The following is a 14,181-nucleotide window of genomic DNA, read 5'->3' as shown; positions in this document are numbered from 1 at the left end:
GGGTTGTTAATGCCTTGCAGAATAACGCATCGCTCCCACTTACCATAAATCCATTCCCTTGCTTGAACACTTCTGAGGAGGGCTCCAAGGATGCCACTGTCGATGCGTCACAGTTATCATTCCCCCACCCTCCACCAGCACAGACACTCACACCTCGGTGGACAATTGTAGTGTACATGCTTCTGGGGCACATTCTGGTGAGCACCACACAGTTGCTATGCGCATCAGGTGGAGGTAAGACAGCAGTGGGAGGTCTGCTGGATCCCAGGACCTAGTTTGGTCCCAGTTGGATGCTCAGCTGGGTCAGGTTTACCCGAAGCTGATGCAGACACTGGGGTGCAGCCATGATATTCAGAGGGGAATATCAGTGTGCCTCGAGCAGGTCCTTAGCCGATTGGAGGAGTCCTAGAGGCTATGGGCGCAGGAGATGGCACCAGCAATGCGTAGCACCAAGGCCAACACTGCTGGGGTGGCGACTGCAGTGGGGAGCCTGCTGCACGATGTCGGCAGCATGAACAGAGGTGTCCAAGATATGGTTCAGTCAGTGACGGCCATGGCTGAGCACCTCGACAGCATGTCCCAGTCGCTAGGGAGCCTGACTCAGTACCAGGTGGGTCTTAATGAGGTGCTGCAGAGCATGAGTGGGCATTGCCGATGCTGTCCAGAGTACATCCTGGTCGCTAGGGGAGGTCTTCCAGTCCCATGTGGCATAGCCAAGGTGCTGTGGGACATGTCCCAGTCTCAGGTGGGCAGAGCCGAGGCGCTGCAGCACGTGTCACAGTCACAGTCGCAGGTGGGCAGAGCGGGATGCTCCAGAGCATGTCCAAGTCACTGAGGAGCAATGCTCAGAGTGTTAATGACATGCTGTAGATATTGGTGAGTGGCCAGGGTTTGTAGAGCCAGATGACACTGGGGCAGCTGGGGCTCGATTCAACTTCTCTTCCATCCCAAGGTGAACCCCGGGCCCTATGGGCACTGAACCGGGAGGACAGGGTGCTATGTGCCATCCTGGAGCCACCCTACAGAGTCGGCACCCACCCACTCCCCCGACACCCAACCCACTGACAATGGCAGGTCTCGGAGTCAGCACCCAGAACGGCAGGGCATATTCTGCCAGAAAGTGCCCCAGGGCCCTCCAGCCCCAGAGCCACCAGAGGACATCCACTAGGAGCATCCAAGGCTACGGGACGTGGTTGGCAGCAGGCTGCCTCCACATCTGATGTGCATCCTCGAGACGCATCTGGACGCAGCGGTAGATCACGGAAGGCTAAGCAGGTTGAGGATCAATGACAGGGCACTGGGGGTGGGGAGGTGGGAGATGTGGGGAGAGTGGGAAAACATCATCGGAGGATTGGGGCAATAGGGGACACGTAAATTATTAAAAATCGTTCACTTCGACCAATAAGTCTCCTCTGGCACTTTCCTCTGCAATGCAGACCGAGCACCAATCCCATGCCCCATCTCCCCGGACATAGAGGTCCTTGATGCTACTTTCCCCTCCCAATCCCCCCCATTCCCCAGTTGGTCCCCCACCCCACCATCCGACGTGCCTGCCCATGCACCCACGGCCTTCGTGGGGGTTCCTGCTTCCCCACCCTCTGTACCAGTTTGTTTCTAACTTTGGACACATTTTATAGTAATGGTGAGTTTAATTGGAGTTCTGGTTATTGGATCTTTGACAGATCTTCACACAAGTAATTTAAGCAGTTTTTGAGGAGCTAACAATTAAATATTGTTACATTTTCTACAGCTTGTTCATCCATCGGGGATCTGAAAGGGGAGCATGCAATTGATAGAGTTCGAAATTTCTGCTTCAGCCAATCAGTACAGGATGACTTGGTCGCTGTGAGATTTCAGTGGAATCCAAGCCCATTGGGTGAGTGGACGTCTGAACTCATTCCAAACAGTCAATTTAGAAGTGATGTAAAACCTGCGTTCGAAGGTTAAAGGAATATTTTAGCCAAGTGTTCTGAGAAATTAATAAGTTCGGAAATGTGAAACTTCGAGCAATTCCCACAGCCCAGAAGGTTCCCCAGATTTTCTCTTTTCTAATTATATAGAAAACAACATTTCATGCAACATTGTTGTTGGCTACACGGCAGCCTGTGGAATTTAAATTCAATTAATAAATCTGGAATACAAAACTAGTCTCGGTAATGGTAACCGTGACAAGTATCCTCTATTGTCGTAAAATCCTATCTAGTTCACTAGATGTTAGGGAAGGGAATTTTCCGACCGTACCTGGTCTGGCCTACATGTGACTCCGCACCTACAGCAACATGGCTGACTTCCTCTGAAGTGGCAAAGTGAGCCACTCAGTTGAAGGGAAATTAGGAATGAAATGCTTTCCTTGCCAGCGACATCCACACCCCAAGAAAGAGGAAAGAAAAAAATGTCTCATACTATCTGTCATTATTGCAAAGGCGCTTTTAATAAATGTCAGCCACAATCATGTTTTTTTGCTCATCAGTTCTCTGTTGGGCAATTAAACTAAATGTCCTTTTGGTGAAAGAAAAGGCCAATTGAAGCCAATAGCATACAAAGTAGCTGCCATGAAAGAAAACACCTGTAAAGGAGATGTGTTCAGGTCCATCATACCACAGCTGATGTAAAGCTGTGGATTATGTTATCTTTGAGTGTTCCATACCTTCAAAGTGTTAATGAGCAAATCTATGGTGTCATGGGAATCTCGCTTTAAGAAATGGTTAGCCGCTCATGTTACTGCAGTGGGTGGAGCTGAGCTCTGGTTCTGCTTTTTAGTTTCACTTTGAGAAAAAACCTGGGTGTGTCTTGGTTTTCCAGTGAGCTGCAGCTGAAGTTAAACAAAGAGCTGTCCTGTTGATCTCTGCCATCCAAAGACTATCTCTGATCATCTGGTGAATTCAGAATTATAAATATTTTCAATAGTGAATGTGAACCTAATGTGCTCCTGTTTAAAGGTTTGTTAAGTCTTTTGGATGTTAAAAGGACAGCTTTCAGGATTACTTAGTGTTGTGGTCTTTGGGGGTTATCTTTGAATTAATGGTTGCTAAGATATTCACTGTTTGTTTTAAAAAGGTTAACTTGAGTTCATAGAATAGACATTGTTTTGTTTTAAAAAAATACTTGTCCATTTCTGCCGAACCATACCTGTAGAGTGAGCCGTGTGCTCCCCATACCACAATGTATTAAAAGTTGTGGGTCAGGTGAACTCCATGACACACTTTGGGGTTCTCTAAACCCTGACCCATAACATATGCTGAGTGAGAATCAATGTATAAATAGGCCCCCTGGTGTACCGAGTCAAACAGCCCAAGAAGGTTTCAACATTTCCTGAAGTATGATTTTAGTAGATATCCACTTGGCTGTTGGTGTAACGTGCCAGTTTGGGGGGGGGGGGGGGGGGGGGGGGGGGGGGAAGAGAGAAGAGGGAGGGAGGAAGGGAGGTGAGTGTTCGCTAGAGGTTTTCTGCTGACATCTTGGAAATTGAAAACGTGTTTTACCATTAAAAGTTTATGCCAAATTACTTGTAATAATTCCCTTTTTACCGCAGTCCCACCATAGCTCTTTATCCTGGGAGACATTTCAACAGTTACCCTATTTTTTAAAATTGAGATCTATATGAGTATCGGTGGTTCCTCTGAATTTGTGGGAATAAGATGGATAGGAGTTAGGTGGATTGGCCATGCTAAATTGCCCGTAGTGTCCTTAAAAGTAAGGTTAAGGGTGTGGGGGGTTGTTGGGTTACGGGTATCGGGTGGATACGTGGGTTTGAGTAGGGTGATCATTGCTCGGCACAACATCGAGGGCCGAAGGGCCTGTTCTGTGCTGTACTGTTCTATGTTCTATGTAAGAGTTGGAGGTAACAAAAGCATTGTTGATTTTCTTGGAGAGGATCAAAGTGACCATGAAAATATGTGCCTCATTTGTAGCACATTAAATTTCAACACTTTGTACAAAAGGTTGTATTTAATCTTATGATGAATGCATCAAGGGGGGCTGGTTTAGCTCACAAGGCTAAATCGCTGGCTTATAAAGCAGACCAAGCAGGCCAGCAGCACGGTTTGATTCCCGTACCAGCCTCCCCGGACAGGCGCCGGAATGTGGCGACTAGGGGCTTTTCACAGTAACTTCATTGAAGCCTACTCGTGACAATAAGCGATTTTCATTTCATTTTCATTTCATGTAGATTTCATGGATTTTTCCACTGTACTATGACCATATCCATTGTATATCAAAGATGATAAATTCTGTCATTATTTTCCATTAGATCGTTTTCTAGAAGGATAATATAACTATAACATAGTTCACTGGATGTTACAAGTTTTCTGCACTATCATTTTAAAAAAGAATTTAGAGTACCCAATTCATTTTTTCCAATTAAGACAATTTAGTGTTCTGGGCGTGTCCGGCGTTGGAGGGGTTCTGGAAGGGGGTGGCGGAGATCTTGTCCAAGGTGGTTGGTTCCAGGGTGGAACCGGGCTGGGGGCTCGCTACCTTTGGGGTAGCATCGGAGCCGTGAGTGCAGGAGGCGAGAGAGGCTGGTATTCTGGCCTTTGCGTCCCTAGTAGCCCGGCGCAGGATTCTTTTACAGTGGAGGGACGCAAAGCCCCCGAGCCCTGAATCCTGGATCAACGACATGGCCGGGTTCATCAAACTGGAGAGGGTCAGGTTTGCCCTGAGGGGGTCGGTGCAAGGCTTCTTCCGGCGGTGGCAGCCTTTTCTTGATTTCCTGGCGAAGTGTTAGGGGGTGGTCAATCTCAGCAGCAACCCGGGGGAAGGGGAAGGGGGGGGGAGGGGAAGAAGGGGGGAGGGGGAAGGGGGAGGGGAAGGGGGGAAGGGGAAGGGGGAGGGGGAAGGGGGAGGGAAGGGGGAAGGGGGAGGGGGGGAAAAGGGGGGAGGGGGTGAAGGGGGAGGGAAGGGGAAGGATAAGGGGGAGGGGGAAGGGGAGGGGGAAGGGAAGGGGGAGGGGGGGAAGGGGAGGGGGGAAGGAGGGGGAAGGGGGAAGGAAGGGAGGGGAGAAAGGGGGGGAAGGGGGAGAGGGGGGAGGGGGAGAGGGGAATGAGGGGGGGAAAGGGGAATGAGGGGGGGAAGGGGGGAGAGGGGAATGAGGGGGGAAGGGGGAGAGGGGGAAGGGGAATGAGGGGGGGAAGGGGGGAGAGGGGAATGAGGGGGGAAGGGGGAGAGGGGGAAGGGGAAGGAGGGGGGAAAGGGGGGAGAGGGGAGGGGGGAAACGAGGAGGGGAAAGGAGGAGGGGGAAGGGGGAAAGGGGGGAGGAGGGGGGGAAGGGGGTGAAGGAGGAGGGGGAAGGAGGGGGGAGGGGGGAAGGTGGGGGGAGGGGGAAGGGAGGGAGGGGGAGGAGGAGGGAAAGGGGGGAGGGGGAAGGGAAGGGAGGGGGAGGAGGGGGGAAGGGGGGAAGGGAAGGGAGGGGAGAAGGGGGGGAAGGAGGAGGGGGGTGCGGATTAGGGGTCTGTTAAGGGCATCTATTTTTGCAAATATATGTTTGTTAATTTCTTTTTTAGGTTAATTTATTGCTTTGTATTGGGGGGAGGGGGTTTTCTTTCTGGTTTTTTTCTGTTTATTTCAATGTTGGGAGAAAATTTGTCGTTGAAAAATTTGATTAAAAATTATTTTTAAAAAAAACTCCACCTAACCTGCACTTTGGGTTGTGGGGGTGAAACCCACGCAGACACGGGGAGAATGTGCAAACTCAACACAGTCAGTGACCCAGAGCCGGGATCAAACCTGGGACCTTGGCGGTGTGAGGCAGCAGTGCTAACCACTGCGCCGCTGTGCTGCCCTACTTTGTAACTGAATTCCCTCGCCCTGCACCACTCTGGTAAATGTATTCTAGGCCCTCTCAAAACCTTCACATCCTTCCTACATTGTGGTGCTCAGGACTGGTATAACTTCCAAAATGAACACTGTTACCAGCTTTTATTCTCGATGAATTCATAGTTATTTTATTTAAATTTAAAATTATTTAAGTGAATTGAACTTTTGTTCCAAATGCAGTTGTTTCGTTAAACTGCAGTTCTGTTTCTTCTTTAAAGAAAAATAAAGCAACATACATTTGTTTTGTAGCCTTTTAACTAAAGAATGTGGAACAAGTCTTCTTTGGTTCATTTGATGCTGTGATATTGGACTTGGTAATGTGATGCCTACCAGAAACACACCAAACACAAACGTGATAAATTAGACAATGTTCAGGCATGCACCTTTGACATTGATCCTTTTGACTGTAGGAAGTTGGAATGCAGCTGGAGGGCTCAGGTGATAACAGGTCCAAGCTCTTCCCTTTGTGGTTTGCACACCATCAGAAGTCAGGTTCTATATAGCGGAGCGTGCAAAACTGGTTTGGGAGCTTTGAAACCTTCCCTGTGCTGTTGAGATTGGATCTACAGGAGACCGTGTGGGATTACCTGAATTTGAATGAAAGATCTTTCAGGCCTCTGTTCGGAATATGAATCAATTGGAATGTCTTCACTGTAGCTGCAGGTTGAATATCATTAAACAAACTACGAATAAAAGGTCTTTGTTTACAAGGGGCCATAATGGAACAGGCATGTTAAAAAAATAAAGTAACAACTGAAAATTTTTGGAATACACTTCTATTCTTCTATTAGGTTTCTCAATATACTTTATTAATTAATAAATGGAGAGCGAGAGGCATGACAACAATTTTGGTTTTGATCCCATCTTGCAATCTTGGAATACGTTACTCAGACTTAGGGATTCCTTAGAAATGTCTTTTTGGAAAGCTGCTCTGCATACTTGGCTCTCAAAAGATACCGCGACCCAAATCTAGTGAGTGACTTTAGCCAGCAGGAGAGGTGTAAAGGAATTGAAAAGTTTTAAGTGCCTGCTTGTCCTCTTTTACCCCTGCAGCTTATTCCTTGGCTTTTAATCCCCCTCAAAAGTCACAGGGTAGATGAGGGCAGTGATACAATGCTGCAGTGTACTTGAGGTATCCAACTCCCTAACATAGTAGCATAGTGGTTAGCACTGTGGCTTCACAGCACCAGGGTCCCAGGTTCGATTCACCACTGGGTCACTGTCTGTGTAGAGCCTGCACATTCTCCCCGTGTCTGCGTGGGTTTCCTCCGGGTGCTCCAGTTTCCTCCTACAGCCCAAAGACGTGCAGGTTAGGTGGATTGGCCATGCTAAATTGCTTTTAGTGTCCAAAAAGGTTAGGAGGGGTTATTGGGTCAGGGGGATAGGGTGGAAGTGAGAGCTTAAGTGGATCGGTGCAGACTCGATGGGCCAAATGGCCTCCTTTTGCACAGTATGTTCTATGTTCTGTTTGGCTGTTTTTCTTTTCATAGATATTTGTGCAAGAGTCATTATTCCCCTTGAAATCCTTAAATACAAGCTGGTGCGATTGTCCTCCTCTATTTGGAGATGTACCTACTCATCACCTTACAGCTGCTGTTTTGAATTTGAACTACAGAACAATGACAGCATGTTTTTAAAAAGTAATTTTATGGCTCAGAGACATAATTAGGAAAACATTGGCCTTGCTAAATATAAATGATTAGAAAAAATGCAATTGAAAAACTGCACAAAATATTCAATGTACATTGAATTACATAATGTGAGGGCAGCACGGTGGCCTAGTGGTTAGCACAACCGCCTCACGGCGCTGAGGTCCCAGGTTCGATCCCGGCTCTGGGTCACTGTCTGTGTGGAGTTTGCACGTTCTCCCCGTGTCTGCGTGGGTTTCGCCCCCACAACCCAAAAATGTGCAGAGTAGGTGGATTGGCCACACTAAATTGCCCCTTAATTGGAAAAAATAATTGGGTAATCTAAAATTAAAAAAAAAACAAAAAAAAAAAAAAGAATTACATAATGTGCACATTTCTTCTGTTAATTATAACTACAACAGGTGGCCGCGTGGCCTAATGGATAAGGCATCTGACTTCGGTGAATCTAGTGATGATATCAGAAGATTGCAGAACCCAGAAGATAAAGTTATATTTAATCACTTCGAAGATGCTAGAAATGCCCCATTTCTTTCCCTTTCTATTGATAAATATTCAATGGTTGGACCAACATCCTTCTTTCATATTTTGTGATCAGCCTTCTTAAAAAAAAAATCAACACCTCACCAGTCTTAACACTGATGCTCCAAGGTTTGTGTACCAGACATTAGTGGCTGGGGGATTTTCACAGTAACTTCACGGCAGTGTTAATGTAAGACTACTTGTGACAATAATAAAGATTATTATTATCTTCCACATGACTCCCATGTTTAAGGATGATTGAATATTTCTTTAATTTAGGGGATCCATCTCCTTGGTACAGATTTATGCTTGAGGGCTGATGTGGAGTTGATCACTGAGTGGAAAGAGCTGAATATAACTTGCATTTACTTTTGGACAGCTTGCTGTAACCAAAGATTTGATTGTCTACGTGACCGCAGGATTATCTTTTATTTAAATAGTCCTATTTCCTCATGTGAAAGAATGTTAAACTTTTTGTGACAGTTTAAACACTTGTGTCCCATTTTCTGTGTTGGTCATTACTGTTAATTTCTCTTGATGTTGTTGCCTGGGCTCTCAAAGTAATTCAGACTGAAATCATCCACCTCCTGCAGTATTTAGCAGAATGGTGCAATGAATTTGAACTACAGAACAATGACTATATTGAAAGAGGATGGAGAGACTGTTCAACTGAAATAACTAATTCCTACAATGCCAGTTGAAAACTATAGTAACATTCTCATTCTGAAAGCATGGCAAGGAGTTACTAATGCGTCTTTCCACGAGCATTGTTGGCTCTCCAGAGACATACGTTTGCCATTTAGACCTTTATATTTGGAACTTAATTTTTGGCAAACAGAAGATCAATTTAAAAGGGGATTCAATTGAAATTGTATATTGCAAGGAATGGAGCTTACAAAATAGCAGGGCAAGTGTAGACACGAACAAACATTCAAACGTTTGAGCCACAAATAAATATGCGCGCGCACGCACAGTTTTAGGACACTGTGACAACAAGCCCATCTAGACACTGGCCCAACCAGTTTTTAGATCTGTGCTTTCTAAGCAAGTCAACCTGTGGAACAAATATTCAGATGATGGTGCTTTCCACGTTTTGGTGGTTATGTGGTTAAGTCATCCTCAACCCTGAGGGGCTGCCCAAGATGAAGGTTATGTGTAATGCACATTAATGAAATAACAAAAGCTTATTTTGTTCTTTCAACTCTATTTTTGTGAACAAGCTGTGGAAAACTTGGGGCATTTTACTTTATAATAACATTTACTTGTGTGTACTTCCTGATGACAGTTTTATAAATAAATTGTGCAGTGTTCTTTGCCAGTACCTTCCATGAGTGGGATTTGGGTGTCTTGCTCCCGTATCTAATAATTAAAATGGTTTCTGCCCGTATAATTGCAAAGAAGCGACGTGCTTGTTCGGTGAATTGGAAATTCTGAAATCTCCCTCGGTTACCTGAACAGCATCCGGAGTGTGGCGACTAGGGGATTTTCACAGTAACTTCATTGCAGTGTTAATGTAAGCCGACTTGTGACTTTTAAAGTTTATTATTATGCTCCATTTCTTTGTACACTGTGTTTACATATATATTTTCTTGTATGGAATGTTCCCTCAGGTATTGAATATATCCGAGGCTTCAAAATAATTCTTCAAGAAGCTAAAGCCGTTGGGGCTGAAAGATTATGTCAGGCATTAGTTTTGGAAGAAAGAAAACAACTCAAATATTTCAATAAAACTCTTGTAAGTAAACTTAACCTTTACTGCAATTTAGAACAACTGCTTTCAGTCCTTTGAACCTGAAGTTAATCTGTTGCTTTCAAAATTTTCAGAAAACGTGTGATTAGTTTTTATTGGTTCCCAACTGTGGTTCATCTTGCAAATCAATTCAACATTTCCATTTTTCATTCTCTGCTTTGCTCTTGAGTTTGTAGATACATGTTAAATTGCCTATGCACATGCAATTTAAAAAAACTTATTTACGTGATGTGGGCATCGCTGGTTAGGCGAGCATTTATTCCCCATCCTTAGTTGTCCTTCAGAAGGTGGTGGTGCGCTGATTCCTTTAGCTGCTGCCGTCCCTGAGGTGTAGGTACACCCACAGTGCTGTTAAGGAATTCCAAGATTTTGACCCAGCGACTGTGAAGGAACAGCGATATATTTCCAAGTCAGGATGATGAGTGACTTGAAGGGGAACCTCCAGGTGGTGGTGCTCCCAGATATCTGCTGCTGTTATCTTTCTAGATGGTAGTGGTCTAGGGTTTGGAATGGATTTTTTTATTGTCACTTGTACCGAGGTACAGTGAAATGTATTGTTCTGTGTACAGCTCGGACAGATCATCCCGTGCATGAAAAGAAAATACATTGTGCATTTTCTGTTTGCCCTATGTAAATACATAGACACAGGCATACAGGTGAAGCATACAGGAGTGCAGTACTGCTCAGTAAAGAAGATGTGTGCAGAGATCAGATCAGTCCAAAATAGGGTCATTTAGGAGGACCCTGGAGCTGTGAAGCAAAGTGCTAACAACTGTGCTACTATGCTTGTGTTCTTTGTGTCTTGTACAACTGAAGCATAAACTCCCTACTTTTATATTCAGTTCCCCTCACAATAAGCAATAATATTCTATTAACTTTCCTAATTACATGCAGTACTTGCATACCATCTTTGTGAAATCCATGCACTACAACACCCTCTGTCTTGGAGCTCTGCAATCTGTCATCATTTAGATTCTATGGGGGGGGTTGCGGCATGGTGGTGTAGTTGTTAGCACTGCTGCCTCACGGCGCCGATGACCTGGATTCGATTCCGGCCCCAAGTCACTGTATGTGTGGAATTTGCACATTCTCCCCGTGTTTGCATGGGTCGTACACCCACAACCCAAAGATGTGCAGGGTAGGTGGATTGGCCACAATAAATTGCCCCTGAATTGGAAAAAAAGAATTCATACTTTAAATTTATTTAAAAAAAAACTTTGGGCGCGATTCTCCGCAAATCCGGCGTGCCGTGAAGGCTGGCGTGAAACTGGCCGTGTTTCACGCCAGCCTCGGAGCTCCATCCCGGGACCCGATTCTCCCCCCCGGGCGGGGCTAGTATCGGGGCCGGGAGAATCACGGCGACGCGGAGTTAGCGAACGTCGCTAACTCCACCCGCCAAGAGTCACGGCGGCTGACGCGCACGATGACGTCAGCCGCGCATGCGCGGGTTGGACGGGTCCAACCCGTGCATGCGCGGATGACGTCATCACACACACGCGTCAAACCCGCGCATGCGCGGGCCGCCATGCCCCTCAGCCGCCCCGCGGACTGATCCTGTGGGGCGGCGGAAGAACAAATAGTGCGCGGGTATCGGACCCGCTGCCCGCGATCGGTGCCCACCGATCGCAGGCCCATGCCACCCTTGGCACGGCCGTGATGCGGCCATGCCAATTGGTGCCATGGTTGTCTGGGACGGGCACTTTGCGGCCGTTTTCACGAACGCTGAAAGCAGGTGTGATTGCGGCCGTGAAAACGGCCGTAAACTCCGCGGTATTCGGCCCATCGGCCTGCAGGAGCGAGCAGCGATTCGTGTCGGGGGGGCGGCCGGAGGGGGGGAGAATAGCGGGAGGCCGTGAAAATTGTCGGGAAGGCCCTCCCGCTATTCTCCGACCCGTCGTGGGCAGCGGAGAATCGCGCCCTTTAGATTCTATGGGCGCAATTCTCCCAAAGGAAACAAAGTCCCATAGCAAGTGCATTTTGCCATGTGTTTCCTGGCACTTGCGGTGCCAATAAACACATGGGCCGGAATTCTCCCCTACCAGGTGGGGGGGGGGGGGGGGGGGAGTGTCCGGGCGTATCGGAGTGGCGCCAATCACTCCGGCGTCGGCCCGCGCTGGAGTGGTTGGCGCCACGCCGACTGGTGCCAAAACCAGCGCCAACGGCCTTTGACGCCCACCGGAGGCGTCGGGGCTGGCCGAAAGGCCTTCGCCGGTTCGCGCATGCGCCAGTCGCATTGAAAAACCATGGGCGAAATTCTCCGACCCCCCGCAGGGTCGGAGAATCGCCCGAGGCCAGTGAAAATCCCGCCCCCGCCATGGCCGGAATTCTCCGCCACCTGGGAATTGGCGGGGGCGGGATTTTCACTGGCCTCGGGCGATTCTCCGACCCTGCGGGGGGTCGGAGAATTTCGCCCATGGTTTTTCAATGCGACTCGTGTGGAATAAGGGGCCCAAATGGGGAACGTGCAGCCGAGGCCGCACATAGCCCCTTTTTTAGTGTTTTGTTGGGCTGCCAGAACGCCACGTTGTGGAGTGGCACCCAAAGCGACCCCCCCCAAAATGGACAATTTCACCGTTTCCCACATTATACTTCATTGGCTAGATACTTACCCATTTGCATGTCCTATCCAAATCTCCTTGTAGCTTCCTTCTGCCTTCACAGTTTACTTTCCGATCAACTTTGTATCATCAGCAAATTTGCAAACATGCTTTTGTCCCATCCATCCAAGTCATTTATATAAATTGTAAAAGGTTGAGGCGCCTGTACTGATCCCTGTGGCACACCACTTGTAAAATCCCAGCAACCAGAATGTTTAATTAAACATTTAAAAAAAAATAGATTTAGAGTACCCAATTCATTTTTTCCAATTAAGGGGCAATTTAGCGTGGCCAATCCACCTAGCCTGCACATCTTTGGGTTGTGGGGGCGAAACCCACGCAATCACAGGGAGAATGTGCAAACTCCACACGGACGATGTCCCAGGGCCGGGATTGAACCTGGGACCTCGGCGCCGTGAGGCTGCAGGGCTAACCCACCCACCAATCAGAAATAGACCCATTTATGGCCACCTTCTGTTTCCTGTTAGCAAGCCAATCTTCTGTCCATGCCATTTGTTTAAATCGTGAGAAACCATTAAATGTTGGTTTTTGGAGGGATTTCAGCATCCTTGTAGACAAAACACAAAGTTGACATGCAGCTCAAAAAGCAGTTAGCAAGATAAATGGCATGGTGACCTTTGTTACAAGAGAATTGGAGTGTGAGAGCAAGGAAGTCTTGCTGCAATTGTACTGGAATTTGGTGAGACTACACCTGAGTACTGTGTGCAGTTTTGGTCTCCATACCAAAGGGAGCATATACTAACATTAGATGGGGTGCAGTTAAGATTCAGTAGATTAATTCATAGGATGAGAAGGTTCTCCTGTCAGGAGGGATTGATGGAATGGGCCTATACTCTTCGGAGTTTGGAAGAAGAGAAGTGATCTCGTTCAGAACATCTGCAATTCTGAGAGGGCGTGACAGAGTGGATGCTAGAGTATTTCTTGCCCTGGCTTTACTGTCTAGAAAGTGGGGGCATTGTCTGGGAATAAGGATTAATCTATTTTGGACTAAGTTGGGGAAAAAATGGCTTCACTGGCAGTTGTGAATGTTTGGAATTCTCTACCCCGCAATTGTCTATATGCAGCTATTGAGGAAATTAAAGGCTGAGATTGATAAATATATGGACTCGAATGGCTATGGGGATCAGGCAGGAAAGTTTGAGGTGGAAGATCAACCACAGTCTCATTAAATGGTGGGCCTAAAGGGGTGAATGGCCTCCTCTATTCTTCTGATGTTCTTATGCAAAAATACTATCAGTAATAACCCTCCCTCACTTTGGGAGGAAATGCTCCATGGCGGGATATTCTGACCCTGAACATTGCCAGAATCACCTGGTCCCACTGAAAGTGAATGGACCCTAAGCTGGTGTCCCCCCCCCCAAATCACTGTGGCAAATTCTGGAAACGGCAGGTCTGAAAATCCTGGCCCTTGTTTCTCCCTGATCTCTTCATTGATTCCTCGTCGGTGCTGAGTTACAGATGTGGTGCTTGAGTAATTGGTTCAGTATCTTTGATGCAATGAAAGGCAAGATGCTACCTTGGGTTCCTGATCCTGGGTTGTGTCACAGTAATTCTTGCTGGAACATGGATGTGTATTGGGTAAGAACTGCATCTGTTCCACAGACAAATAACCTTTGGCCACTCATTGCTTCACCTCGCACTTTACAGAGGAATAAACACCCGATGAGCCATTGGGAGATACTTTTAGGTGAAAATGCCATGGTCCTATGAGTTCCATTTTTTGGATGACATGGAGGGGGAACATTTCCTCCTGAAGTGGGTGTGGATTAAACACTACTTTTTATCAGATGCAAGTTTTGTTTTGATCAATGATAGACATAAAAATCTGTTG

The 14,181-nt window shown here is 47.0% G+C and overlaps 1 protein-coding gene across 2 annotated transcripts in view; it reads left to right on the top strand.

Moving 5' to 3' along the window:
* Positions 1-14,181, top strand: part of il17rd (interleukin 17 receptor D) — an 82,450-nt gene that overhangs the window by 42,376 nt on the left and 25,893 nt on the right. For both annotated transcript variants that reach the window (XM_038812820.1, XM_038812821.1), the window contains 2 exons: positions 1,751-1,876; positions 9,593-9,717. In XM_038812820.1, the coding sequence (XP_038668748.1) occupies positions 1,751-1,876; positions 9,593-9,717 (251 nt within the window). The remainder of the gene's footprint in view (positions 1-1,750; positions 1,877-9,592; positions 9,718-14,181) is intronic.

This window comes from Scyliorhinus canicula, chromosome 11 (assembly GCF_902713615.1).
Source record: "Scyliorhinus canicula chromosome 11, sScyCan1.1, whole genome shotgun sequence".
Lineage (NCBI taxonomy): Eukaryota > Metazoa > Chordata > Chondrichthyes > Carcharhiniformes > Scyliorhinidae > Scyliorhinus > Scyliorhinus canicula.
This window is presented reverse-complemented; position numbering and strand designations above follow the sequence as displayed.